Consider the following 27,772-nt stretch of genomic DNA (forward strand, 5'->3'; position numbering starts at 1 on the left):
AACAGATACATGATGTCTAAATATTCCTTGAGAATTGGTATGGAATTTCTGTCCATATTGTTTATTAATATCCCTTCACTCATACGGATCTCACCCCAAGTATTCAATATGTTATGCCAATAAATAAAGAAATTTTATGCCAGCTAGTGTATAGATATTTTGAATAATCTCATGACACACACAATCCTTGACAGAATTCAGTTGTATTACATAATTTCTTAATTTCTAAAATACTTAGAAGTTACTTGTTGAAAATTTGGGCAAAGAAACATAAACATCATTTTAAACTTTGTATAGCAAAGATCTCTATATATGAGACTCTTGTAAGAGACCTTAAATTAAAAATTGCTAATAATCGACTAAATTCAGTATTGGCTTAGAGATTCTTCTAGTTTTAGCAAATACTTGAGGTATGTTTAGAAAGCAAATATGAATTATTTCAGATTTTTACTTTTATTTCCTTTTAGTAAATTGCCTTCAAAAAATTTTAGTGTTTCTTCCCATTTTAATTTATGTGGCAAAGTAGCCATACCTTTCCTGCTTAGTTTCCACAAGGAAAATGATTAAGCTTTGAAAAAGAGATGGTTGACTTAAGGCCACAAATACAAGTGATTAAATATAACCAATATGTGGGGCACCTGGGTGGCTCAGTCAGGTAAGCATCTGACTTCAGCTCAGGGCATGATCTCACGGTTCATGGGTTGGAGCCCCATGTTGGGCTGTGCGCTGACAACTCAGAACCTGGAGCCTGCTTTGGATTCTGTGTCTCCCTCTCTCTCTGCCCCTCCTCTGTGCTCTGTCTCCCTCTGTCTCTCAAAAATAAATAAACTTTAAAAAAAAATTTAAAAATAAACATAACCAATATTTGAGAAACATTAGTGAGAAATGGTGGGAAAGCTACTTGTGGAATTAGATGATATGCAGTTTGAATTTTATAGTGAAAGTACAGTCTTCTATAACCATTGTAGTTCCAATTTTTGCAGCACCAATATGGAAGAACAGTCTCTCAGAGTTACTTCGTTTTGCTTTTCTTTAGAAATAACATCAAGCATATAAAATCAACATATGTGGCAAAGCCCAAATTTCAGAAAACCCAAATCTAGTTATTTTTACCAATTAATAATTTCTAATTAATTAGTTTCCCCTAAGATTAGAGTCTAACTTCCTGTCTTTCCACAAACTTGAGTTATTCTTGGTTGTTTTGAGGCAAGAAACTAACTGTAAATATGTGTTCCTTAATTCCATAAAGATTTATTGAGCACTTAATATGTACTAGGCACTAGTCTAGACTAACAGTGTAAAGATTGATAGATGTGCCTCTTGCCCCTCAAGGAGTTTGTGGTCTCCTAGCAAAAAGTCTTCTGTTTATTGCAAAGATTCTCTTTGTTCCTAAATAGAGAGCGTTCATTGAAATATATGGAGTGGGGAGGAAAGCTAAGGACATATGGTAAACTCCTTCAGGACCCAAGAGTAATTCTTAGTTCCCTGACATCCTCCTTTATTGACTGGTACCCCACTGCCACGTAAGAGTTAGCGCATCTTCTGAAACTGTCCACCTTCCTTCCATGCTATTGTGAGATCCTGACTTTTTACTTCAGATACCTGTTTCAAATGAATATATTACTTGTCATTTCAAACTCTTTAATGGTAGTAAGTCACCACTTATGAGTAAAAGCTTTGGATTTGTCATGACTGTGGGTAGTTTGTATTCTCCCAAATATGTAGGAGAATTAATTGTATAATATGATCAGATGAAGATTTATAATCACACTGCCTATTAAATAGGGATAACACTAGTACCATCTCATCGGGTTATGGTCAGAATTAAGTGAAACCATCCATATAGGACTGTTAAAATTCCTGGCATATAGTTGAGGCTCAGTAAATGTAGTCATTCTTCACTTTGCATGGTCCCAAATACCCAAATTTCAGTTACCATAGTTTAGTTAAATAACGCCAAATTCTCCCCCCCTACACACACACACAAAAAAAACAAGGTTCACATTTCAGTTACCCCAATGTATTAACTGGGGATGATTGCATTCAGTACAAATCTCTATGTAAATAACAGAAGCACATCGTGATCAGCAGCCAGTCACATCACTTCTTTCTAATTTTTCACTGGCCACTGCATATCTGTTATTCAGTTTATGCACAGATAGCGCTATCTTCCATTTTATAAAAATAGATGACCAAAAGAGACCTGGCCAACAAAGATGAAAGTGCAGCAAAGAAATGGAATGCAGGAAGTAAAATTGTAAAGTGTTTGTGACGAAAAAGATGAAGATGTCCCGGAGAGAGTGACGCTAGCAAAAAACACTCCACATGAAATGAATGCTCAGAGGTATTTCACGACATTGGAAGTGCGAAGGATAAAATGCTGGAAGCTGATCCAAACTTAGGAGTATGAAAATTAGCCAAGGCATAGAAAAGATTTGCTTGAACTCTATCATAAGTTCTATGAGGAGAAGGGAAGCACTGTTCAAACAACTTTGGTAAGTTTTTTACCAAGAAATAGAACATTTTCATTCTCAGTGTTTCTAATGTTTTAAATTCTTTTTAACATTTATTTATTTTTGAGAGAGCGAGACAGAGCACAAGTAGAGGAGGGGACACAGAATCCAAAGCAGGCTCCATGCTCTGCACTGTCAGCACAGAACCTGATGTGGGGCCCTAACTCACGTACTGCAAGATCATGACCTAAGCTGAGGTCAGACGCTTAACTGACTGAGCCACCCAGGTGCCTCTGTTTCTAATGCTTTAAATTACAGTGTACTAAATACAGTTGTTTTTACCATTTTTTTTAATTCCCCTACTTGCTTTTTGCTGGCCACAGGTGGATTTTTATGTTTTGACAAAAAAAAAAAATTTTTTTAAGGTCATGGAACAACCATAGTTTTTCCCATTGATTGTCATGATAACTGTGCATGGTTTCAACTTACATGGTCATTTTTTATAGTCATTTTATACTGTGCAGAGCAAGGACTTCCTATAGTTATTATTATTAGAAATTGTTTTATCCAGCAAGTCAAGTTCTACAGTTTTAGAGAAATTGTTCAGTTTTTTTCAATATTGAGAATTAAAAAATTTCTGTCCTTTCTCTCCTGCTTGTATCTTTGTGTTTTCTAGACTAAGTCCTGATTCCAGTCATGTCTTTTCACAGCGTTAACTCTTAGAGCCTCCCCATGCGTCTTCTCTTGAAATACAGTATTTATCCTCAGTTTGCCTGTTCTTTAGTATTCAACCTCATTTCTTCATTGTCCTTAATCTACTAAAATTCCACGCTGACCCTTTTCCCTTTCATTCTTCTTGCTAATGTCCTGTTCTTCCACACTCCCTGAAAGACGCTTGGTTCTTTAATAAATTGTTTTTCTTTCAGAATGACACCTGCCCTAGAACATATCCCTGTGAGAAACTTCTTTAAATTCATTGGTTTCTTCCTTATGTTTCATCTACATTCCTGTCAATCATAGAAGACAAATGTCTTTCTTGAATTTAAATTATTACAAGAAATTCTGTGTAAGCAAAATGTAAAATTCTAGCTGGAAGTTAACCAAGTTAACACTTGGAAATGATGCCATGATTGGCAACAAAATAAAAATTAAAAATAAATGCTGTGCATTTTCACTATATACCTTTTTATACTTCTGGAGCCATGTGAATGTAGAGTTGGACATTCCAAAAAACCGTTAAATTTTCATTAAATACATAATGATAATTGAAATCTTGCTTTCAGTTCTCCATTCACACATAGCTGCTTTGACATAATTGCTTCCTAGAGTTCTGAGGCTTTCAGAAGATGAAACCTTCATCTGCCTGATATTATGTGCACACACCTAGAATGGAGAACAGGCTACTGAGAGCTGCAGTAAACTCTAGAGAAATAAATGTGGGTTTGGGCATGAGTGTTCTGCTCAGAAGAGACGTTGATAGCCTGGTTGGTTCTCTTTAAGACCTTTGGAATCATAGTGAGATGACTTTGAGGAGGATTCAGGTAATAACTCGACTTACTACCTCACTGTCTGAAACCAGGGACTTTGTCGGGTTTAAAATGCTAAAAGGAGTTTTTAATTTATATATTTAGATAGAGTTACTGTGTTGGAACTTAAAATTTTAAGTCTGGTACTACCTCTTTTCCGTGGTCGTTACTGCATTTCATGTTACTGAACATAAGTGTTCATTTTTCCAGAAAAGATATAAGTGTCTCTGTTAGGTCTGCTTTAGTTCATAGTTTCCTAAGGAGATTCCAGGGAAATTCAGAGACTCCAAATATTGCGATGGTAATGGCACCAAGATCAATTAATTTGGAATTTCTTTAACAAAGAAAAAAAAAAAATACAGTGCCTAAAAGAATTATCTCCTATAAACAGAAATTCTCCTCTACTTCTCATTTACTTCTCTGAGGCCATGTCACCTCCTGAATTACTGGCTTCATTGGTCATAAGTTGTCATTTCTGTTAGGTGTATTTTACTACTCAATATAATGGAATATTTTTCATTAAACAAGTTGTGTGTCTCTTGCTCTACAGTGTAAGGAGAGTACAAATTTGAATGCAGAAGAACAGTGACTAGACTAATCAATGCAAGAACATCCTTAAAGCTTTTCTTGTGTAACAAGGGCAAACTCAGCTAAAAAGTTTGTTTAAATCCCACTTGACATAACAAGAACCTTTACACTTTATCTATCTGTGACTATCTGTGAATATACCTGACTCATCACCAGAGTGCCTTTCAACTCAGCCCTGCTCAGCTCAGTTGCTCTTCCTGCCTTATATAGATAGACATTTAAAATTCTTTGAGGCTTCTGGTGAAGGCTGTAGAGTTTTTATATTTAATATTATTTTATAGCACAGGAAGTTCATAGTTCATGAACACTGCAGCTCTACAAAATATAACGGAAGGATTTTTCCCCATATACGCAAAACCACTCTGTAGCCTCTGGCTATGTGGTTGTTTTACATCTGTGTCATGAACTTTTACTTCTAAGCAGCAATTATATCACAGCAGAGTCATTTTGTTTTTAATAACAAAAAGAAGTAACAACAACAACAAAAAAAGCCCTTCATAATCTGAATCTGAAAGTAAGATAATGAAGAGATTCTATGTCGGTAGTCCTACTACATTCTAGTTTTTCTCTACATATTTTATGAGTAAAGCGTTTGGCCATCAGTAGCTGTCCTTTCGCCCTGTTCTTGTCTTCTACTCTCTCCTGTGCCGAACAGTGCTATTAATCTATTTTACACATTTATTTCTTTTTTAACATTTTTAAAAAAAATTTTTTTTTCAACATTTATTTATTTTTTGGGACAGAGAGAGACAGAGCATGAACGGGGGAGGGGCAGAGAGAGAGGGAGACACAGAATCGGAAACAGGCTCCAGGCTCTGAGCCATCAGCCCAGAGCCCGACGCGGGGCTCAAACTCACGGACTGCGAGATCGTGACCTGGCTGAAGTCGGACGCTTAACCGACTGCGCCACCCAGGCGCCCCAACATTTTTTATTTTTTAACGTTTATTTATTTTTGAGAGACAGAGAGAGAGTACAAGCAGGGGAGGGGCAGAGAGAGAGAGAGAGAGAGAGAGAGAATCCAAAGCAGACTCCAGGCTCTGAGCTGTCAGCACAGAGCCTAATGCGGGGCTCCCACAAACGGTGAAATCATGACCTGAGCCAGACGCAAAACTGACTAAGCCACTCAGGTGCCTCACAACTTCAGTATTATTCTGTGCACTTTACCTGCAGGTACACTTATGTCTTAATTGCTTAATTTATCTTTGATGCCTCACTTTGTCTTAATGCACTTTTTTACTTAAAAATCCACACAAAGGTTTAACGGTTTAATCATTTCCATGTATTTTGAGGTAGTTTTCAATGAACTAAATTGTTGTAAGGTGTGGTGTTGACTCTCTCACTGGAAGTTGCGAGGCATCTTTCCTTACTATCCTCAGTTGCCATAGTTTTCCTGGATGCCTGACTTTACTTCCTAGACCCAGAGAGAAACAAACCTCCGAGTGCTTGGATCTTGTCTCCTACCTTTGCCTTTTGTCCTGCTCCTTGACTAATGTGGTTCTTGGGGACCTACACCTGCCCTTCAGGTGAACAGTGCCTTTACACCCTGATGCATGGTCAGTGCTAGGTTATTAGGACACCTGCCGAGTGGAGGAAACTCTGAAAATAGCACCATCCAATCTGCCTTACCCTCTCTGCCTGACTTGTTCATCATTCTTAGATCTCCCAGTCTACTCTGTTGATTTAATTACATTCAAAATGTTTGTTTTGTTTTGGTTTTGTTCCTCTGCTAGAGAAATGACGTTTCTCATATATTCTTGAACAAAGCCCTCTCCTCTGTCTGGAGCATGAGCAGCTTTGGGAGAGGTGTTATTTGGAGAGATGAGGAAGCGAAGATCACCTTCCTAGCCAATAAGATAACTGATCAACAGGATAGTGTGAGTGAAAGCCGGATCTCCTTCACATCCAGGTGTCTTTATGCACATACCATACTGAGAACACTGTGGATAGCTCATGCATTAGCACATGCTTTGGCCCATAAGTACAAAAAGAATGGTGTCTATAATGTCCATAGGAGATATCATATCTCCTAGGTGGGGAGGTAAGACATGAAACTCCAGCTAACTTTTAAGGCTGCCAATTTATCTAAGTGGAAATGCAGTAAGTTCGGGGCCAAGGGAGACCACTGTGGTCCCCAGTGTATGGGCAAAACTTCCCAAAGGGATGAAACTTGAAGCAAGCCCTATAAGAATGTTTATTATTAACTTTGCCTCCACAATTTCCTGCTTCTTACCATTAGTGGATCTTGGCAGCCGGTTTTGCTGTCTTAGAATAGAGAATACTTACGGAGAGCCTAATAATACAAATCCTGGTGCTTTGTGCATTTCTGCTTAAAAACCAACTTCTCTTAACTCCCAAGATCCTAATAATAGAAAATGGTTAACTTCTCTTTGAGCAAATGTAGCTGTCCTGTTCTCCTGACAGTTTTTCTTCTTCCCCATTTAGATTATAAATACACAGGAGCCTGGGACCATGTGTTTCTTATCCTTACTTTGTAATTCCCTATGGATAAGACTGGCCCGCTTCGTACATTGTAATCTAATCACTCACTAAGAGGTCTCTGTATTTGTTGAAGGTGATGGATTAGCCTTTCAAGCACCCCAGCCCAAGCACTGCTGGTTGTCTTGGGCATACCCATCACCTGCCTTCTTCTGCTCTCTGTTTTCTCTTCCAACCAAATATGCCCCTGTTTGTTGTTTTTTTCCCCCTGATCACTCCGTTTCCCTAGCATATTAAATATACTTTTATGGAGATGTCAAGACTTCTCTTAAGAATATGGGCTTTTATTTGCGGCGGCCCACATGCATTAACGGGAGATAGGCATGTTGGCTGATGAAATCTGCCCAAGTACAGAGAAAGCCTTAATTGAAAGCACCCAAGTTAATTTTAAAACCCATCAAGTTAATATAGCTTTACTTTTTCATTTAGGAAATGTTTTTAGCTACTATGTTTTCATTCGTTTAATATAATCTTTCCTCAAATTTACTTGAATTCACTTTTTTTTTTCCAGTTCACTAAAAATATTTTTCTCCAGCTATTGTTTTTAGACAACTAATGAACCTTTTCTCTGTGGTTCTCTCCTACAAATGGGCTGGTTTCAATATGTGGGTTTTAATTTATATAATTGCTGTCTCTTATTCCTCTTTGTGATCCACTTTCCATTCTGTTTAGCAGACACTGGTTGCTTTGTAATTTTGAAAAAGGAATAGCATGCGTGTATACCTGGAAAGATAACAGCAAAATTATTCTTAAGTGAAATGTTGTATCTTGTAAACTATTTTTGGTAGACTGTCATCTTGAAACCTAACTTAAAGCAAATATGGATGTCTTCTCATCATTAATGCTACACCGATTCATTTCTTTAACATTAAAGAGGTATTGATTAGCTTCCTCCTCTGTGCCAGATACACTTTCAGGTGGTGAGGATCTCGCATTGAACTAGACAGACAAGGACCTTGCTCTTTACCAGCATACATTCTAGCCGAGGCTACAGTTGAGATGCAGACAGCAATCACATACAAAGATGGCAGTTGACTTCCCAACTCTTTTTCCCTTTACCATTGCTTCAAGGTCACATCTATGACCTTGTTACCTGTAGTGTTGTGTTAAATTTAGTCTCACGGTACTACTACCCCCAATCTCGTGTTTAAGGGCCTTGTTCTAGTACAAGAGAGAAAGAATAGAGATGCTCCTGAGAGGGTCGAGTTTCTTGTTGTTACTCTGGAACTAAATGTGCTTTACTCTCAGAATTGTAAAGGTGAGAATTCATTCACTCATTCAGCAAACACTTATTAAACAGTGTATCAGTCAGGGTTCTATTATGTTCCAGGCTTTTATAACACCTACATGCCCTTAAGTACCTCACACTCTAGATGGAGGGTGAGAGACATAAAATAAAAATTACTGATAAATGTTATAATAAAAATATACATATATCAAATAAGGGGAGCACTACAAAAGCAGGAACTAACTCTACGCGAGAGCAGGTTTCACCATCAGGTCACTTCTAAACTGCATCTTAAATTTTTTTTAATGTTTTATTTTTTGAGAGACAAAGAGAGACACAGCGTGGGCAGGGGAGGGGCAGAGAGAGAAGGAGACACGGAATGCAAAGCAGGCTCTAGGCTCTGAGCTGTCAGCATGGAGCCTGATGCAGGGCTCAAACCCACAAGCACGAGATCATGACTTGAGCCGAAGTTGGACGCTCAACCAACTGAGCCACCCAGGCACCCCACTTCTAAACTGCATCTTAAAGGTGGCTGGAAATAGAGCATGCTTCATTTATTCAGGGAATGTTTACTGAGCACCTTCTATGAGCCAGGCACAGTTGTAGGCACCATAGACACTGCAGTGAACTGGACAAAGTCCCTGTTCTCTTTGCAGCAGAGAAACCTACAATAAGCATATGACAAATAATTATATATTAGGTAGTGATGCCTATTAATACCACAAAACAAAGCTTTAATAAGGGGAACAGAGAGTGATAACGGTTACTATTTTAGATAGGATAGTCAGAGAAGGCCTCTAATGAGATGATATTTGAGCAGAATCCTGAATGAATGAGACCAAAAAGCAAAGGGAAGCCATTTCAGACAGAAGGGCCAGCATGAGTAAAGGTATAATAGTTGTGAAAAGTATAACATCTTTAGTGCAAAGTGAGATATTCTCACTGAGCAAGATGGAATGCAAGCAGGGAGAGTGTGGTAGGAGGCTGGGAAAGAAGGAAGAGAGGGAGGGAGGAAGAAATGGGAAAGGTCAAGAACAGTTTCTGGGTCTAAGCTTGGGTGACTGAGTGGGTGATAAAGCCATCAGCCAACTCAGGGACCCCTGGAGGAGAGGCAGTTTTAGGAATGCAAATAATGAATTTGATTTGGGGCAGTGGGAAATACAGAATTGGATATTAGGAGTCAGGGCTGAAATACAAATTTGGCTTTTACCAGCATGTCATGGAAATTTAAAAAGAAGGAGCAAGAAGAGTAGTCAACCTTGTCAGATACTGCAGAGAATTTTAATAGGATGAGAATTTTTAAAAGGCCATCAGATTTGACATTTGGAAGGTTGGCAATAACTTCAAGAAGGCCAATTTCAGTAGATGTCGATAGGGCAAAGCCACATCATGGTTCAGTTAGAAAGTGAAAGGGTAAGAGGCTGGGATCGTCCAGCCAAGGTGACTGTCTTCTCCCTTCCCAAAGCTCTTCCTTGGAAGCTTTGAACCTGAGGTCAGATCTTCTCCCACTCCTTCCTTAACTGTCTTCACATAAAGCCTAGTACTGGATGCTTGAGATGGGGACATGGTGGAGGGACAAATATTCTCAGGTCCTTGGGTCTCTGATGGGAAAGGGGCCAGGGATAGGGGAGCCTGATGTTGGTGAAGCAGGTATTAAAGGGAGCATCTTCAGTGGGGAACAGCAGGTCGGGCCTGTTCTGAGACCTGTCTCCAGAGGGGGAGAAAGATGAAACATATAAGTCTCTGTCGTATGTGGAAACCGGACCAGGAAGCTGAGGTAGGCTGCAGAGCAAAGGCTCTGGGGGGCTGGTGGGGGGAAACATGAATAATTAGTCAAGAAACTCAGCCCCGGTGAGAGAGTACAATGGCAAAGCGTGAGGGCTGGGAGTAGAAGCTGACAGTTAACTGACAGACACTAGAAGAAATTTAGGGAGGAATGCTTAGGTTTCTTAGAGCACAGGAACTGAAGATGGGCAGGGAAGGCTATTGGCAGTGCTTGTGACCACAATGATAGCAGTGAGGGGATGGTTAATGAATTTAGGAATGGTCCCAGCAATACCTGGTATATAGATGTTCAACAAATATTTGTGAAGCCAAAAGGGGTCATTCCTCCACAGATAATGTGGAGGAAAAGGATTCGATACTGGAGTTCTGAAGAGCTGTTAGAAAATGCCTAGGTTCCCTTCAGGGAGAGGATGGAGGCAGTGACTGAGATCCCAGACCTCTTAAAAGTACAAAGCCAGAGAGAGAGAGACCTATACCACGGAGGGAGTTAGAAGCATAGACCAGGGTGGGAAACCCACTCGTTTAATCCTGCAGACCCAAGGGATTACCGGTAGGTCTACTAGATTTCCTCACCCCGGCCCAAATACACCCCTGGCCTCAGTTTCTCTCACCTGCACCTCCATCTCTGCCCACTAGGGGGCGGGGCTCGAGGGCAAGGCTGGCGGCTGTTCCGAAGCCTCGAGGACCATCAGTTCCTACCAGACTCCCTGCTCCGGTGCCGTCTTACCCCATGGCGGGACCCAGGCCCTCATACTTCTCCCCACTGCCAGGCAGTGGTAGTGGCGGGCCCAGAGGACCGGTGCCGGTGCGGGTTGACACTCCGGTCTGGTTGACCGCCCAGGCGGCTCCGAGCATGCTGATGGTCCAGCCGGGAATCCAGCAGGGGGTCAGCCCAGGCCCTGAGGTGTGGGAGATGCCCCTGGGTCCCCTGCCATACAAATTCTGGGGCGGGATGGCACCCTGCACGCCCGGGGTCGGAACTGGCAAGGTGGGAGCCTGGTTCCCGAGCCCCTCAGAGGGCACCTTCCCCAGGCCCTACATCGTCCTGCAGTGCATCCCAAGGTTGGCACTGCCAGAGGACGTCTCAGCCATAGAGAAAGAGATGGAGCAGCTGGCCAAGGAGCTGAGGCGAAAGAGAATGGCCCTGGGGTACTCACAGGCCGACGTGGCGTTCGCCGTGGGGGCTCTCTTTGGAAAGGTTCTTAGCCAGGCAACCGTCTGCCGCTTTGAGGGCCCAGCAGCTCAGCATCGCCAACATGTGGAAGTTGGGACTGCTGATGAAAATGTGGCTGGAGGAAGTGGACACCAAGAACTTTATGGGTGTATGCAAAATAGAGATGATCCTGCAGCAGGCTCGGAAGCGAAGACAGGAAAGCAGGGAGCGACGCATCGTAAACTATCTGGAGAAACTCTTCTTGCAGTGCCCGAAGCCCACACCCCAGCAAATCAGCCGCATCGCTGGGCAGCTCCGGCTACAGAAGGAACTGGTCCGAGTTTGGTTCTATAATCGGAACAAGATGGGTGGTCAGCCAACCATTGATTTCTCCCCACAGGAGGATGTGGGGGCAGGGGGGTGGCCTCCTTTCCCAGGGGGGGCAGTATGCTTTCCTCTGGCATCAGGGCCCCATTTTGGTTCCCCCTGCTATGAAGAGCCCTATTTTATACACTTCACCCCTTACCCTGTGGAGGGGACCCACCTCTCTGCCCCAGCCACCCCTCTTGGCTACTCCAGGCTTTCAAACTGAGGGGCCTGCCCTTCTGGGCAGAGCTGAACTGGGGAAATGGGTGATGCCTGAGGTTCATTTCAGGGCTGTTAACATTAAGAGCTCCATTAACTGTCTAAAGAGGTTGATACTTAAGGGATGGTTTGGGAGTTGTTTAGGAAATTCAGGGGAGGGAAGTTGAAGTTTATTATTCCAGTGTTTTTACCTAGCATTGACTTTAAGGTACATTACGTATATGGTTTAGGATATTTTGTTTCTCTCTTTCTCTGTTATTAATTGAAAATTACTTGTGTCTGTTATTCCTTGTGATTATCAGTAAACATCGGATTTTTTTCCTTATAAACACACCATTGGGTGAAAAATTCAAACACAGAAGATTATTTCAGTATACCTTTTTTTTTTTTTTTTTTAATCAAAACCAAGCAGAACTTTATGTAAAAATAAACATAGAGTCCAAGATAATAGTAACCTCTGGGGGAAGGTTTGAGGTTGGGTACAGAAAGAGTATACAAAACCTACCCAAGGGACCATGCTGAAATACAAGTGTTTTCTTGTGCTCCTCCCTTTCTTGAAAGATGCTTTTTTTTTTCCTCCTATTCACCTTTTCATTTAGAGTGCTCAGTTTCAGGTGGAGGTCTCAATCCAGATCTCCACCTTATGGAATCGCACTGGTTTATCCACAGTCCTGCCCAGGTCATTGTGTTTGGAACCCCTTTCTTACTGAGGTTGGCAAGGTGGACAACACTTGCTCAGCCTCAGCTCCAGCTTACTTCTCTGGTTCTCAGCTCCATTTGGTTTATTACCTGGCTGTTTTCCTTACTTTCTTTTGAACTCAGATATGCATCTTAGAGAATATCTGTGATGGTTGAGTCAACATTCCTGGTTTTTGTGATGGTGTATCTTATACCACTTTTCCAATCTCTCCTACGAAATTGGTCTTTTCTAGTTTTCTCCTTCTACATTGGTAAATTTTGATCATCATATACTAAACAGACATACCTGCATGTAATATTTATTGCTTTCTGGTTCCATCACTGAATATTATATATGAGTTTGTCTTCTTAATTACTAATCTTGTCAGTTTTTTCTTTCTCCGTTTTTTCCCCTTAATCAGTTCTTACAAAATATTTATCTATAGGTATTTTCAAAGACCAAGTATTTGTAAAAATGTTTATCTTATTTACTGCTGTTTTTATTTTATTTTATAATTAACTTTTAGCTTTTATTTCTATTAATTGCTTTTTTCTAGTTTTCTCTGATTTCTCCCGATGTATATTTTTCTCTTGTCAGTGTTTGAAGATAAAACACTGATGATACATAGAGGTTTGTGAAGATAGAGACAAACTTTAGATTCAACAGATGACTAATCACTTATTCTTGGAATCTCCCAGTAAAAGTCACAGAGCACCAGTCTCATTTCTTCCTTTTCCCAGACAGCCCTTCTGGACAGCCTTGAAAGGGAGATGTTTCTGCAGAGGGCCAGGTAGTATTTAATGCTGGGATGAACAACTGTGGTTGTGTCAACATTCAGCTCCTAAAAGATATGAGGAGGCTCTCTCTCACCCAGGCTGCTTCTTGAATTCTGTAGCCCCTGCATATTTGGAGAATTGGTAATGGGCTTTTGATCTCGGGAACAGCTCCAAGGACCTGCATCAGCACCTGCACAGCTGCATCTTGCACACAGCTGCTGCACCTCTGGTTAGGCAAGCACCACGTTGTGTCATTGATCAGCCTTCACATAACTTAAAATGCGATTTTTCCATCACTGGTCCTCTTGACTTGACTATGTAAAGAGAAAAGGCTGGACCTTAGGGAAACTTTGATCTTTAAAGGATTTCAGGTTTTTCAAAGATTTAAGATTATGGGTAGAAACCTTAATAATAAAACCCCCCAAAACTGAGAATTGAATTGCCCTTAGAATTGGGAGAAAACCAACAATGTGGTGTCAGTGCTGAACAGTATCAAATATACAGAGATGAAAGTAACATAAAATCAAGTCAGATATACCATGTCGCTAGCAAAGGTGTCAGTGATACTAGAGTGAAAACATTTTCAGTGGAATGGTTGGCAGAGGCAAAAGTCAAACAGTAGTCCAGAGTCTCCGTATTTACCAGATTTCCCCTAATGTCAATTAAAAACACGAATTCCAGCCACTCAGTAAGATCTTCACCGTCATTCCGAAATATTTCTTTTATCAAATGTTTCCTTTATCTCATGTTTTCTTTAGACAAGGCAAGTATTCTTAACCTGAAGACGTCGAACCCCTTTACAGTACAGGCAGAATAGTGTGTTTGTACATGTGTGCATCTTTAAAGATGGTGATGATAGCTTTTATCACATTCTCAAAGGAGACGTAGCTCTTTGTAGATCTACGGTTTCAGAATTTTAGAAATACATTCCCTTTGGCCACCTTACTCTCAAGAGTTTTCCCTTGACCCAATACCAGTCTAACAGGTAATTCCTGGTTTTCTTTGAATCTGTATATTCTGGATATCTCTAGCTCAGCGTAGAATAGAGGACCTGAACCACTTCTTACATAAGTCTTTCAAATTCAGCCAAATACTCTATTAATTATTGCCTTTATTGTTCTTATACTTTAATCAGTCTTTGACACTTTAATGAATTTCCTATCATAAAGAACAATTTCTCTTGTTCCTAGAATCTTTCCTATCTATTGTTTCCTATCATAAAGAACAATTTCTCTTGTTCCTAGAATCTTTGCTATCTGTTGTCTAAGAAAACTTGAAGTGTTAAGATATGCTCCCTTATTCCAAAACATTGTTCTTGAAATATCATCTAAATGTTTTCTATAATTTCATATTTTTCAAGTATACATACTATACATCTTTGCCTATTATACTAAAACTACATCAGGAGATTTATTTTTCATTGTAGCCACTTCTGTTTATAGCTTTCTTCTAGAAATCGTCTTGCTTACTAAACAGTATTCGTTTCCTTGGCAGAATCTATTTTTTTTTAGGGTACAAAATTGTATTATCTATGTAAAACAGTGTTTTGAAAGTGAAAACTACAATGCCCTCCAATAAAATCCTAGTGGAATATGAGAGTATTTCTTGACAAGGTGGTTGTAAATGGAAAGAATAAAACTTAGGAAAATAAAATTTTGAAGAAGAGAGTCAGGGTGTCCTTGTCCTACCAAATATTATGAAACTACAATAAACAGTATGGTGGTGGTTACAGACAAAACTAACAAACAATTATTTGACTATTCCATTTTGTGGGAGTGTGAATTGAGGCAACCTTCATGAAAGGCTATTGGATAATTCATATGGGAAGTTTTAAAATGTGATTTTTCTTTGGACAATCATTTCAACTTTAATGAATTTTTATAAGAAAAAAATTGTATGTGTGTGCAAAAATTTAGTGATGAGGGTGGTCATTAAAGCATTTTTTTAACAACAAAAAGTTAGAAACACCCTAAATGTTCAACAAAGGCTAAGTAAATCAAAAGGACCACCATATATGGTAAAAATTGTATTATAGAGTTACAGTTTTCACAAAATTCAGAATAGATTGTTGAGTGAGGCAAAACAGTTTATTAAGCTTTATGATACTTTTTATTTTTTAAGGAAAAGGTGTGTTACATATAGAAATATATACATAAGTAACTATCGTTGGTGATTTTATAAAATTGTTCTGCTATATGTATTATACAATAAAAATATTTAAGAAACATTTCTAAAGGAAGGTGCTAGGAAATCTAGAGTTCCTAAAAGTATTCATTCTTCCAGTCTTTTTTTATCTATAAAATGGTAATTTTTAATTATAAGGCAATTTTATTTCAAAATATTAAATTTGGCCTTTTCATTTTTAGTCAGATCTGTAGTTTCTTTAAAAAGAAAGGCAGTTCTCTAAATGGAGGAGTATTGGGATATATCAGAGACACATTGCTAAAAATTAGTTTTTTCCTTTAAATCAGATGCCCATTAATGTTAAAGAGCTGTAGTATAGCTTAGTGAGTGAAGACACCTGCCATATGTCTGTTTTCCTGCACAACATGGTAATTTACAATTACAATCAGTGTGTTTATATACCTCAGTGGTGTTAACCCATATTTAGAATATAATATAAGCCCAAATCATCTTCATGTTTCTGAATGTTTACTTTTCAATTTTAAAAACCATTTCAAAGTATCAAAATCCTGTTTTTATCACAGTAGAATCCTCCTTGCTTGTCGTATATGAAGAAACCAAATGAATATAAATAAGATCCATAGACTTCTAGGTTTGAAGGCAGGGTCAGTTCCTGTGATTACAGCCCCAGGTGAAAGGTGAACTGTCATGAAATGAATCTACCCCTATACCTAGTAAAATCCTTAACGCAAAGCATTAGCATAATCACAGTTACACCAGTGAATAGAAACGTTACCAGACGATCTTGAAGAGACTGTGTTGTTTACGTCAGGGGCTATCTTCAGAAGACAGTGCAGCACATCAGTGTGTTGGGCTGCTGCCCTGCCACCTCACTTTTAGCTCGGAACCCTGCTGTGAATTCTGCTACAGACAAAATTAGCTACTTTGGCATTGAACTTGGGCTTTTTAGACTTGCATCCCCCAGTTTCCAACAAAATGATGAAGTACCAACCAACTTCACTTATTACTGTTGACTCTGCTACTGACTGCCTGCCAAAGACTAGGGTTGGAAAAGGAAGAATTGAGGCCTTCCTGAGAATTCACTACATTTTGGATTCAATATTCGTTTCTAAAACTGTACAACCTGTTATATCTCTTCTTTTTCTCCAAAAGAGTAACTGCATTGTTTAATAATTAGTCTTCTTCTTCCCCCCAGGATGTATGGTGTAGAACTCCTTTTAGTTGTTGGTGCAATGGCCAGGGCAGTGTATAAGATGCTTTAAGTTGATTTATTATCTTAGAATGGATGATTATGTTCCTAGAACAGCTGTAAAACTTTGACTATTATTGACTGAGTAGTGGGCAAATCTTAATATATACCTTTTTGTTAAAGGAGAGTTTGGTTCAGTATACCATGTCTTAGTTTGTCAGGGCTGCTGTAACAAGTACTCCAGCTTGGGGAGCTTAAAGAACAGAAATTTATTTTTTCACGGTTTGGAGTCTAGAAGGCTGTGATCAAGATGTGAGCAAGGTTGGTTCCTTCTGAGGGCTATGAGAGAAGGATCTGTATCAGGCTTGTAGATGCCCGCCTTCACCCTGTGTCTTCACATTATCTTCCTTGTGTAGCTACCTGTGTCCCAATTTCCTCCTCTTATAAAGACTCCAATCATTGGATTATGCACTTGGATTATGCATTGGATTAAGACCTCATTTTAACTTAATTATCTCGGTAAATATCTCCAAATAAAGTCTAGGGTACTGGGAGTTAGGACTTCAATGTATGAATGTTTGTGGGGAAACAATTCAGCTCATAGCACCAGCCCAATTAAAATTTCAACTAGATTTAATTATTTGCTTCTGTATTCATTCAGCAAATATTAATTGAATGCCCTATATAACAAGTAGTGTCCTAGGTGCTAAGATGCAATGGTGACCAAAAATAGGCCCATCGTAACTCTCAAGGAGCTTAAAGTATGGTTAGGCATGGACGTTAAGCAAATAAACATGTGATTGCAACTTGTAATAAATACCATGGGGTTATCAGATATTGGGGGAAGGTCTTCATTTAGATTTTATTTATAGTCTTTTTATAATATGTATTGTCTCTGATAATACCAGTGTTAACAAATATTCTAAACCAGAGGGACCTACCTGCACTGGGAGTGTGGACCTATAACCAAGCCATAGTTAGGGACACAAGCATTCCCAGATTAAAATCCCAGCTCAGTAACCTACAGTCTCTAAGTGAGTTATTTCTTTCAGCTCCTTTTTCTCATGTGTAAAATATGTCTAGCAATCCACAGGGTGAGAGATTTGATAAAAGCATAAAATAGGGTAATATAGAAAGAACCCCCAGGACTTCCCTTTAATACAGTAGGCACTCAATAATTTTTCCCTCCGTTGTGTTTCCACTCTACTTGTCTGTGCTTTATTTATAGCTCATAAGTCATTCCTTTGCATCCCTAGGAACTTTCACATAGTGGGTGCTCAACAATTAATAGCCAAAACTGAATAAATGAGAAAACAGAAAAAGTAGAAACAGTAGTCTCAGTTGCCAGAAACCTTACTATCTGATATTAGGAAACAACTTTCAAAATTGTAGTAACTGGAAAATAGTCATAAAGTCCATTTCCTCAGTTCTCAAATGACAACTAGGTAAAGGAACAGATGATAGTTTTGACTTGAAGGGTATAGATGAAGGCTTTTTGAAAACCCATACAGTGTTAAGTCACTGAAAGGAATGGTCTCTGAACTCGTTTCTAGCCTGTAATAATTGTATGAATCTCCACAAATAAGAACAATGCATCACAGACTGAATATGGGAGCTAGGAGGAGACAGACTCTAGGAATGGACCGAATAGGGTGACACTGATCTTCCTACTATGATTCCCATTTAACCTCTCTATTCTGATATACTGTGGCTCTTCCAAATGTAGCCCAATCCTGCCTTTATACATACTATAAAATGTTCACACCCTCTAGCTTTTTGGTTCAAAACCTACTGTATTCATTTGCTAGGGCTGCCGTAACAAAGCACCACAAACTGGGTGGCTTAAAGAACAGAAATGTATTGTCTCACAGTTCTGAAGATCCAAAGCCCAAGATGAAGGTGGGGGCAGGATTGGTTCTTTCTGAGGGCTGTGAGGGAAAATCTGTTTCAGACCTCTCTCCTCAGCTTGTATGTGGCCATCTTCTGTTTCTTGTCTCTTCATAACATCTTCCCTCTGTGCATGTCTCTGTGTCCAATTTTCCTGTTTTTATAAGGACACCAGTCAGATGGGATTAGGGCCCACCCTAATAATGTCATTTAATTTAATCACCTCTGTAAAGGCCCTGTCTTCAAATAAGGTCACATTCCGAGATACTGGGGTTAAGACTTCAAAATACACATTTCAACAGGACACAATTCAACCCATAACACCCACCACTCCTGATATAGAGAAAATGTAAGTGTGAGATGTGGGGGAGGTATAGGAAGGCAAAGAGACTTGTTTATTTTTTTCTACAAAAGAGTTAAATAAGAGGTGGCATGATAGAAAGGGAAGAACATTACCCATAGAGTCAAACTGCTTCGGATCTGCATCCTGTCTCCAGGCCATTCACATAGATCATCACTCTAAGGGAACATTTCGGAAAAATAACATTTCTTCCATCCCAACCAATAACTTTATGGGCTAAAGAATTACAGTAGCTATTTACTTGTATCTATTTTGGGAACAGAACAGTTGAAATCTCCTCAGTGAGTTTGAGCAATATTATCTTAGGAAGAAAATTTTGGATATTTTCTGTTCCAGTGCTGGTTGGGTTGCAAGAAAGGAAAAGAAAGAAAGAGAGACAGAGAGGGAGAGAAAGAAAAGAGAAAAGAAAAGAAAAGAAAAGAAAAGAAAAGAAAAGAAAAGAAAAGAAAAGAAAAGAAAAGAAAAGAAAAGAGAAAAAAAGAAAAAGAAAGGAAACAAGAAGGGAGGAAGGGAAGAAAGAGAGAAGGGAGAGAGGAGGGAGGGAGGGAGGGAGGGAGGGAGGGAGGAAGGAAGGAAGGAAGGAAGGAAGGAAGGAAGGAAGGAAGGAAGGAAAGAAGAGAGAATTTTGGATATTTTGATAAAGATGATTCTTACTCTCCAGAAAAATTGATATGTGAACCTATTGAGAAAGCCCTGTCACTTTCCACTAAGAATTGCCAGCCACTAATTTCATCAAGCTAATGTAACAGGACAGTCAAGTGACTTGCCTTTAATTTGTTATGATTGTGTTATATTGATGAAAAGCAGAGCTAAAACAGCTGATAGCAAGTGTTTAGACACTGATTGTTTTAAGACTACTGCTAAATCTAAGTAGACACCGAGTAAGTTTTCTCAGTACAGGAAGTGTAAATCATTCTTTCTGTAATAGTAACTCATTAAGTACATGCAAATACTGTAGATTATTACCTCATTTCACACATATTTTTATCGCTCTTGTCTGTCTGTAAATATGTATTACCTTTGAGATTTAAACTAAAGAGAAGTGGGAAAAGACTTACCATACAGGAATTTATTGTGTTCTTTTCTCTCCTGAAGAAGCAATCACACCAACACCATAGGTAGAAAAGAACATTTTGCTGTTTCTGTGTCACATCATTAAAGTAGTTAATCTAAAGCCATAAATTTTTGTCTTCTGGGCCAAGAAATTTTAAGCAAAATACTAACAGAAATGTTATGGTTTTAAATGAGAAGTGAAAGAATCTTTATCCTTTTTATTTGAGTTTCCAGAAATGGCACCCTCCATAAAAAATTATATCATTTTTATTTTTAAACTGAGTTTCTTGCATTAGTCAGTAAACAATTTATTTGGTGAACATTCTCTGTGCACATATATACACCACGTGAACATTTAGGAAACAGAAGGTACTTGAATTTGTGAGATTTAAATATTTTCTCACAGTTGATCCAGTGATACTGCAGTTGAAATAAAACCACATATAAATGAAATACCACTTTCTACTAAAAAGCTAGTATAGATTTTCTATCATTGTTTTAATGAGGACAATAATTATTCCATGTATTCAGTGGAATATCTCATAAATATTTAGCATGTTTATCTCCATGTACATTCTAAGATTCACCTATAAAACTCCACCTGCCCCAATCACAAATACGCATGTATAATTACATGATCTGACTACATGTATTTTTATATTCTTGCAAATATTATTAAATTTATAGAGCGATGATTTCATTTCTCGCTGTTCTGAAAACATGTGCACATATATACTAATATTCATATAAATACATTATATAAAATATGAGCTACATAGATCAAAAGTAATGCACCATAACAAGGCAAGCGAAAGGAGAGCACTGAGGATGGCAGCTGTTCACCATCTTCCAGACATCCTTGCTGTAGCCCACAGATCAACTCCTGCTCTTCCTCCAGGTTCCACATTCTTACATTCCCATAAGCCATTGCATTATACTTCTGTACTTCCTCAGTGACTATCTACTAAGCACCTATTAGGGGCTAAGCACTGAAGACTCAGAATTAGACAAGGAACATATAGGCTAGATTGAGTAAAGAAGTGAGAAAATCAAGAATCACCTCAACAGGTGGCCCATATTAGAGGAACGAGCAAATGAGCAGCACAGAGAAAGGAGCACATAAGTCACTGAGGGATATCCAGGAACGTTATTAAGAGCCAGGACAACCTGAACTAAGACTTCACGGGTAACTAGGAGCTGTTAAGTGGAGAGTATGAGAACCAGGAGAAAAGACCAAAAGTCAGGAATGAAAGGAAAAGTGAAAAGAGTTTTTTTTGACAAAAAATCTAGGCTAAGATTAGTTACTGCAATTCAGAGTTAAATGTAGTGGTTAAAATCCTGGCAGCCATAGCAAAAAAGTTACATAGGTCTCAGTACTTATGTACCTTAGTCTCAGTTGAAGCTAATTACATGAATCTTCCAGAATGTATTAGGAAAAATATTTTATTTTTATTTTTATTATTATTCCAGTATGGTTAACATACGGTATTATGTTAGTTTCAGGTGTACAATATAGTGATTCACCGATTCTATCTATTACTCAGTGCTCATCAAGATGAGTATTCTCTTAATCCCCTTCACCTTATTTCATCCATCTCCCCACCGCCCTTCCCCTCGGGTAATCCATCAGTTCTGTATTTTTGTATCCTTTGGGTAAGTACCTAATAGTGCAATTGCTGGATCATAGGGTAGTTCTATTTTTAACTTTTTGAACAACCTCCATACTGTTTGCCAGAGTAGCTACACCAGTTTGCATTCCCACCAACAGTGTGAGAGGGTTCCCCTTTCTCCACATCTTCACCAACGTCTGCTGTTAACCAAGTTGTTCATTTTAGCCATTCTGACAAGTGTGAGATGGTATCTCACTGTAGTTTTGATTTGTATTTCCCTGATGATGAGTGATGTTGAACATCTTTTCATGTGTCTGTTAGCCATCTGGATATCTTCTTTGGAGAAATGTCTGTTCATGTTTTCTGCCCACTTCTTCACTGGATTATTTGTTTTTTGGGTGTTGAGTTTGAGAAGTTCTTTATAAATTTGGGATACTAACTCTTCATCAGATGTGTCACTTGCAAATATCTTCTACCATTCCGTTGGCTGCCGTTTAGTTATGTTGATTGTTTCCTTTGCTGTGCAGAAGCCTTTTATCTTGATGAGGTCGCAATAGTTCATGTTTGCTGTTGTTTCCCTTGCCTCTGAGACATGTCTAGTAAGAAGTTGATGTGGCTGGGGGCGCCTGGGTGGCGCAGTCGGTTAAGCGTCCGACTTCAACCAGGTCACGATCTCACGGTCCGTGAGTTCGAGCCCCGCGTCGGGCTCTGGGCTGATGGCTCAGAGCCTGGAGCCTGTTTCCGATTCTGTGTCTCCCTCTCTCTCTGCCCCTCGCCTGTTCATGCTCTGTCTCTCTCTGTCCCAAAAATTAATAAACGTTGAAAAAAAAAATTTATAAAAAAAAAGTTGCTGTGGCTGAGATCAAAGAGGTTGCTGCCTGTGTTGTCCTCTAGGATTTGACAGTTTCATGTCTCACATTTAGGTCTTTCATCCATTTTGAATTTATTTTTGTGTATGGTGTAAGACATTGGCCTTGTTTCATTCTTCTGCATGCTGCTGTCCAGTTTTCCCAGCACCATTTGTTCAAGAGACTGTCTTTTTTCCCAATGGATATTCTTTCCTGGTATTTTGACAGGGATTGCATTGAATGCATAGATTGCTTTGGGTAGTATAAACATTTTAACAATATTTGTTTTCGAATCCATGAGCATGGAATGTTTTTCCATTTTTTTGTATCATCTTTAATTTCTTCCATAAGTGTTCTATAATTTTTAAAGTACAGATCTTTTATATCTTTGGTTAAGTGTACTCCTAAGTATCTTATAGTTTTGGGTACAGTTGTAAATGGAATTGATTATTTGATTTCTCTTTCTGTTGGTTCATTATTGATGTATAGAAATGCAACAGATTTCTGTATGTTGATTTTATATCCTGCGACTTTACTGAATTCGTGTATCAGTTCTAGTAATTTTTTGGTGGAGTCTTTTGGGTTTTCTACATAGAGTATCCTGTCTGCAAATAATTTATCTGCAAATAATGAAAGTTTGATTTCTTCCTTGCCAGTTTGTATGCCTTTTATTTCTTTTTGTTGCCTGATTGCTGAGGCTAGAACTTCCAATAGTATGTTAAATAACAATGGTGAGAGTGGGCATCCCTGTCATATTCCTGACCGTAGAGAGAAAGCTCTCTGTCTTTCCCCCTTAAGCATAATATTAGCTGTGGGTCTTTCATGTATGGCCTCTATGATGTTGAGGTATGTTCCATCTATCCCTACTGCTGTACTTTCTCAAATGTTTTTTCTGCATCTATTGAAAGATCATATGATTCTTAGCCTTTCTTTTATTAATGTGGTGTATCACTTTGACTCACGTGCAACTATTGAACCACTCTTGCAGCCCAGTAATAAGTCCTACTTGATTGTTGAATGATTCTTTTAATGTACTATTAGATTCCATTTGCCAGTATTTTATTGAGAATTTTTGCATCCATGTTCATCAGCGATATGGGCCTATAATTCTCTTTTTTAATGTGGTCTTTGTCTTTTTGGAATCAAAATAATGCTGGTACTGTAGAATGAGTTTGGAAGTTTTCCTTCAATTTCTGTTTTTTGCAACAGCTTGAGAAGAATAGGTATTATCTCTTCTTTAAATGTTTGATAGAATTCCCCTTGAAAGCCATCGGGCCCTGGACTTTTGGTTTTGGGGAGATTTTGATTACTGATTCAATTTCTTTGCTGGTTATGGGTCTGTTCAAATTTTCTATTTCTTCCTGTTTCAGCACAGGAAGTTGATAGTTTATATGTTTCTAGGAGTTTATTCATGTCTTCCATATTGCCCAATTTGTTGGTGTATAATTTTCATAATACTCTCTTACAATTTTATTTCTCTGTTGTTGATCTCTCCTCTGTCATTTGAGATTTTATTGATTTGGGGTCCTTTTTGGTAAGTCTTGCTAGGGGGTTATCAATTTTATTAATTCCTTCAAAGAATCAGCTCCTAATTTCATTGATCTATTCTACTGTTTTGTTTGTTTGTTTCTATATTATTTATTTCTGCTCCAATATTTATTATTCCCCTTCTTCTGTCTATTGGCCTTAGGCTTTATTTGTTGTTCTTTTTCTAGTTCCTTTATGTGTAAGGTTAGGTTGTGTATTAGAGATTTTTCTTGCTTCTTGAAGTATACCTGTATTACTATATACTTCCCTCTTATGACCAGTATTGCTGCATCCCAAAGGTTTTAGACTGTTGTTTTTCATTTTCATTTGTGTCTATGTATTTTTCTATTTCTTCTTTAATTTCCTGGTTAACCCATTTATTCTTTAGCAGGATATTCTTTAACCTCCATGTATTTATGGTATTTCCAATGTTTTTCTTGTAGTTGACTTCAACTTTCCTAATGTTGTCTTCAGAAAGCATGCATGTATACCACTTCTCTATCCATCCATCAATGGTCACTTGGCACTGCTTCCATAATTTGGTGATTGTAAATAATGCTTCAATAAACATAGAGATACATGTATCCTTTTGAATTCGTGTTTTCATATTCTGTGGCTCAATACTCAGTAGTGGAATTACTGGCTCATATGGTAATTCTACGTTTAATTTTTTGAGGAACTTCCACATTGTCTTCCAGATTGGCTGCACCAGTTTCCCACCAACAGTACACAAGGGATCCTTTGTCTCCACATCCTCGCCAGAATTTGTTCCTTGTGTTTTTGAGTTTAGCCTTTTTGACAGGTGTGAAGTAATATCTCATTGTGGTTTTGATTTGCATTTCCATGATGAGTGACATTGAGCATCTTTTCATGTGTCTGTTAGCAATCTGTATGTCTTTTTTGGAGAAATGTTTGGTCATGTCTTCTGCCCATTTTTTAATTGGATTATTTGGTTTTTGGATGTTGAGTTTTATAAGTTCTTTATATATCTTGGATAACTAACCCTTTATCAAATATGTCATTTACAAATATCTTCTCCCATTCAGCAAGTTGTCTTAGTTTTGTCAATAGTTTCCTTTTCTGTGCAGAAGCATTTAATTCTGATCTCACATTTAGTTTCTTAATCCATTTTGAGCTTATTTTTGTGTGTGGTGAAAGAAAGTGGCCCAGTTTCATTCTTTTGCATGTAGTTATCCAGTCCCAACACCATTTGTTGAAGAGACTTTTTCTCATTGCATATTCTTGCCTCTTCTGTCGAAGATTATTTTACCATATAATCATGGTTTTGTTTCTGGGCTTTCTATACTATTCCATTAATCTATGTGTCCTTTTTTGTGCTCATACCATACTGTTTTGATTTCTACAGCTTTGTGGTGTAACCTGAAACCTGGAATTGTGAGACCTCCAGTGTTATTTTCCTTTTTCAAGATTTCTTTGGCTATTTGAGATCTTTGGTGGTTCCATATAAATTTTAGGACTGTTTGTTCTGGTTCTGTGAAAAAAAAAATTGTTGGTGTTTTGATAGGGATTGCATGAAATTTGTAGATTTTTTTGGATAGTATGGACATTTTGACAATATTCGCTATTCCTATCCATGAACATGGAATGTTTTTCCACGAGAAATATTTTCTTAACATTAAATGTAAAGATTAACATATCATTCCTCAGGTGACAGTGAGCAACACAATAGATAATTTCTTTAATTATATTATTTTTGTTGATATTGTTAGTTAAGAAAAAAAAAGTTATTCTTCATGTGGCTGGTTTTTATATTGACTGATAACAAATAGCCTAAGCCTTAATACTAAGATTTGAGGTTTTTAAGGCCTTCCTTCTGAGAACTAGAATAGTTTAGTATAGTACTGATATAAAGCTTCCTGATGGTTTGCCTTGACACTACTGATTAGCAAATCTACAGATATTAATAGTCAGCAGATCTGCTGGCCTGTTGTTCTCTAGAGTCAATCGCCTCCACGAGGCTTTTGATAAAAAAGCTATTTCCTTTAAGCTTATTATGATATTATAAATACTGAGAAGGTTTCGGTTATTGAAAAAAACTGTAAGGCACCAAAGGAAATGTGTTATGTAGTAGTAGCCTAGTTTCCTTTGTTTGCAAAAATGCATTTGATTAGAAACTCAAGTTGACTGTCATGGAACAGTTCTACTGTCTCTGCCCATGACACTAGAGATTGAATAGGTGTCTAAATTTGTGTAGCATATAATTTAATTATGAAAAATAATTAATCCATCTGTGTTTAATTCTCATATGAAATAAAAATGACTGCTATAACATACTCCTGTAAAGTCATTCTTAGAACGCCCTGAAAAAAAAAATCCTCATAAAAATCATTGCAAAGTACTTAGGAAGCCATAAAGAACAATGCAGTGCTTCATAATGTTCTTTTTTGTAAAAAACAAACAAGCAAACAAACTTTAAATAAATCTAGTGTTGCTTCCATCCATAAATACTGAAATGCTTTCACATATAGTAATTCTAATAAAACTACCTAAAATGAGTCCTTAGTATCAACATAGAATTTGAAGACTGAATATTTTTCCCAAATCAAGCAAACTCACCAGTTTCAGAGCCATCAATAAACACGTGTCTTGACATCCATGCTTTGTCTTTAAATACCAAGTGATACTTTTTTTTTTTAATTCAAATTAGTTAACATACAGTGTAGTCTTGGCTTTAGGAGTAGAACCCAGTGATTCATCCCTTGCATATGACACCCAGTGCTCATCCCAACCAGTGCCCTTCTTAATGCTGATCACCCATTTAACCTACCCTCCACCCAGCTCTCCTCCAGCAGCCCTCAGTTTGTTCTCTATTTAAGAGTCTCTTATGGTTTACCTCCTTCTTTCTTTTTATCTTATTTTTCCTTCTCTTCCCCATGTTCATCTGTTGAGTTTCTCAAATTTCACATATGAGTGAAATCATATGATACCTATCTTTCTCTGACTGACTTATTTTGCTTAGCATAATACCCTCTTGTTCCATCCACATTGTTGCAAATGGCAGGATTTCATTATTTTTCATTGCTGAGTAGCATTCCACTGTATAGATCTACCACATCTTCTTTATCCATTCATCAGTCAATAGACATTTGGGCTCTTTCCATAATTTGGTTATTGTTGATAGTGCTGCTATAAATATTGGGCTGCATGTGCCCCTTTGAATCAGCATTTTTATATCCTTTGGGTAAGTACCTAGTAATGCAATTGCTGGGTTATGGGGTAGTTCTGTTTTTAATATTTTGAAGAACTGGAACACCTGGGTGGCTCAGTCAGTTAAGCATCCAACTTCAACTCAGGTCATGATCTCACAGTTTGTGAGTTTGAGCCCCACATCGGGCTCTATGCTGACAGCTCAGAGCCTGGAACCTGTTTCGGATTCTGTGTCTCCCTCTCCCTCTGCCCCTCCTCTCTCTCTCTCTCTCTCTCTCTCTCTCTCTCTCTCTCAAAAATAAATACACCTTAAAAAAATTTTTTTTAATATTTTGAAGAACGTCCATACAGTTTTCCAGAGTGACTGCACCAGTTTGCGTTCCCACCAGCAATACAAAGGGTTCCCCTTTCTCTGCATCCTTACTAACATCTGTTGTTTCCTGAGTTGTTAGTTTTAGCAATGTTGAAAGGTGTGAGGTGGCATCTCGTTATGGTTTTGATTTGTAGTTCCCTGATGATGAGTGATGTTGAACATCTTTTCCTGTGTCTGTTAGCCATCTGGATATCTTCTTTGGTGAAATGTCTATTCATGTCTTCTGCCCATTTCTTCACTTGATTATTTTTTTTTTGAGTTTGAGTTTGAGAAGTTCTTTATAGATTTTGGACACTAACCCTTTATCTGATATGTCATTTGCAACTATCTTCTCCCATTCC

General features: G+C 38.3%; 2 protein-coding genes across 8 annotated transcripts in view; both read left to right on the forward strand.

Annotated features, from left to right (window-relative positions):
- The window catches only part of ARB2A (ARB2 cotranscriptional regulator A), a 433,966-nt gene that overhangs the window by 293,016 nt on the left and 113,178 nt on the right, over nucleotides 1–27,772 (forward strand). The window lies entirely within an intron of this gene.
- POU5F2 (POU domain class 5, transcription factor 2) lies at nucleotides 5,307–12,206 on the forward strand. The gene is given in 2 exon segments (XM_086717934.1): nucleotides 5,307–11,308; nucleotides 11,310–12,206. Coding segments are annotated over 2 exon segments (1,014 nt in total). The 5' UTR covers nucleotides 5,307–10,807; the 3' UTR covers nucleotides 11,823–12,206.

The sequence above is a fragment of the Puma concolor genome, chromosome A1 (assembly GCF_028749965.1).
Source record: "Puma concolor isolate L17-30 chromosome A1, mPumCon1.1.hap2, whole genome shotgun sequence".
Classification (NCBI taxonomy): domain Eukaryota; kingdom Metazoa; phylum Chordata; class Mammalia; order Carnivora; family Felidae; genus Puma; species Puma concolor.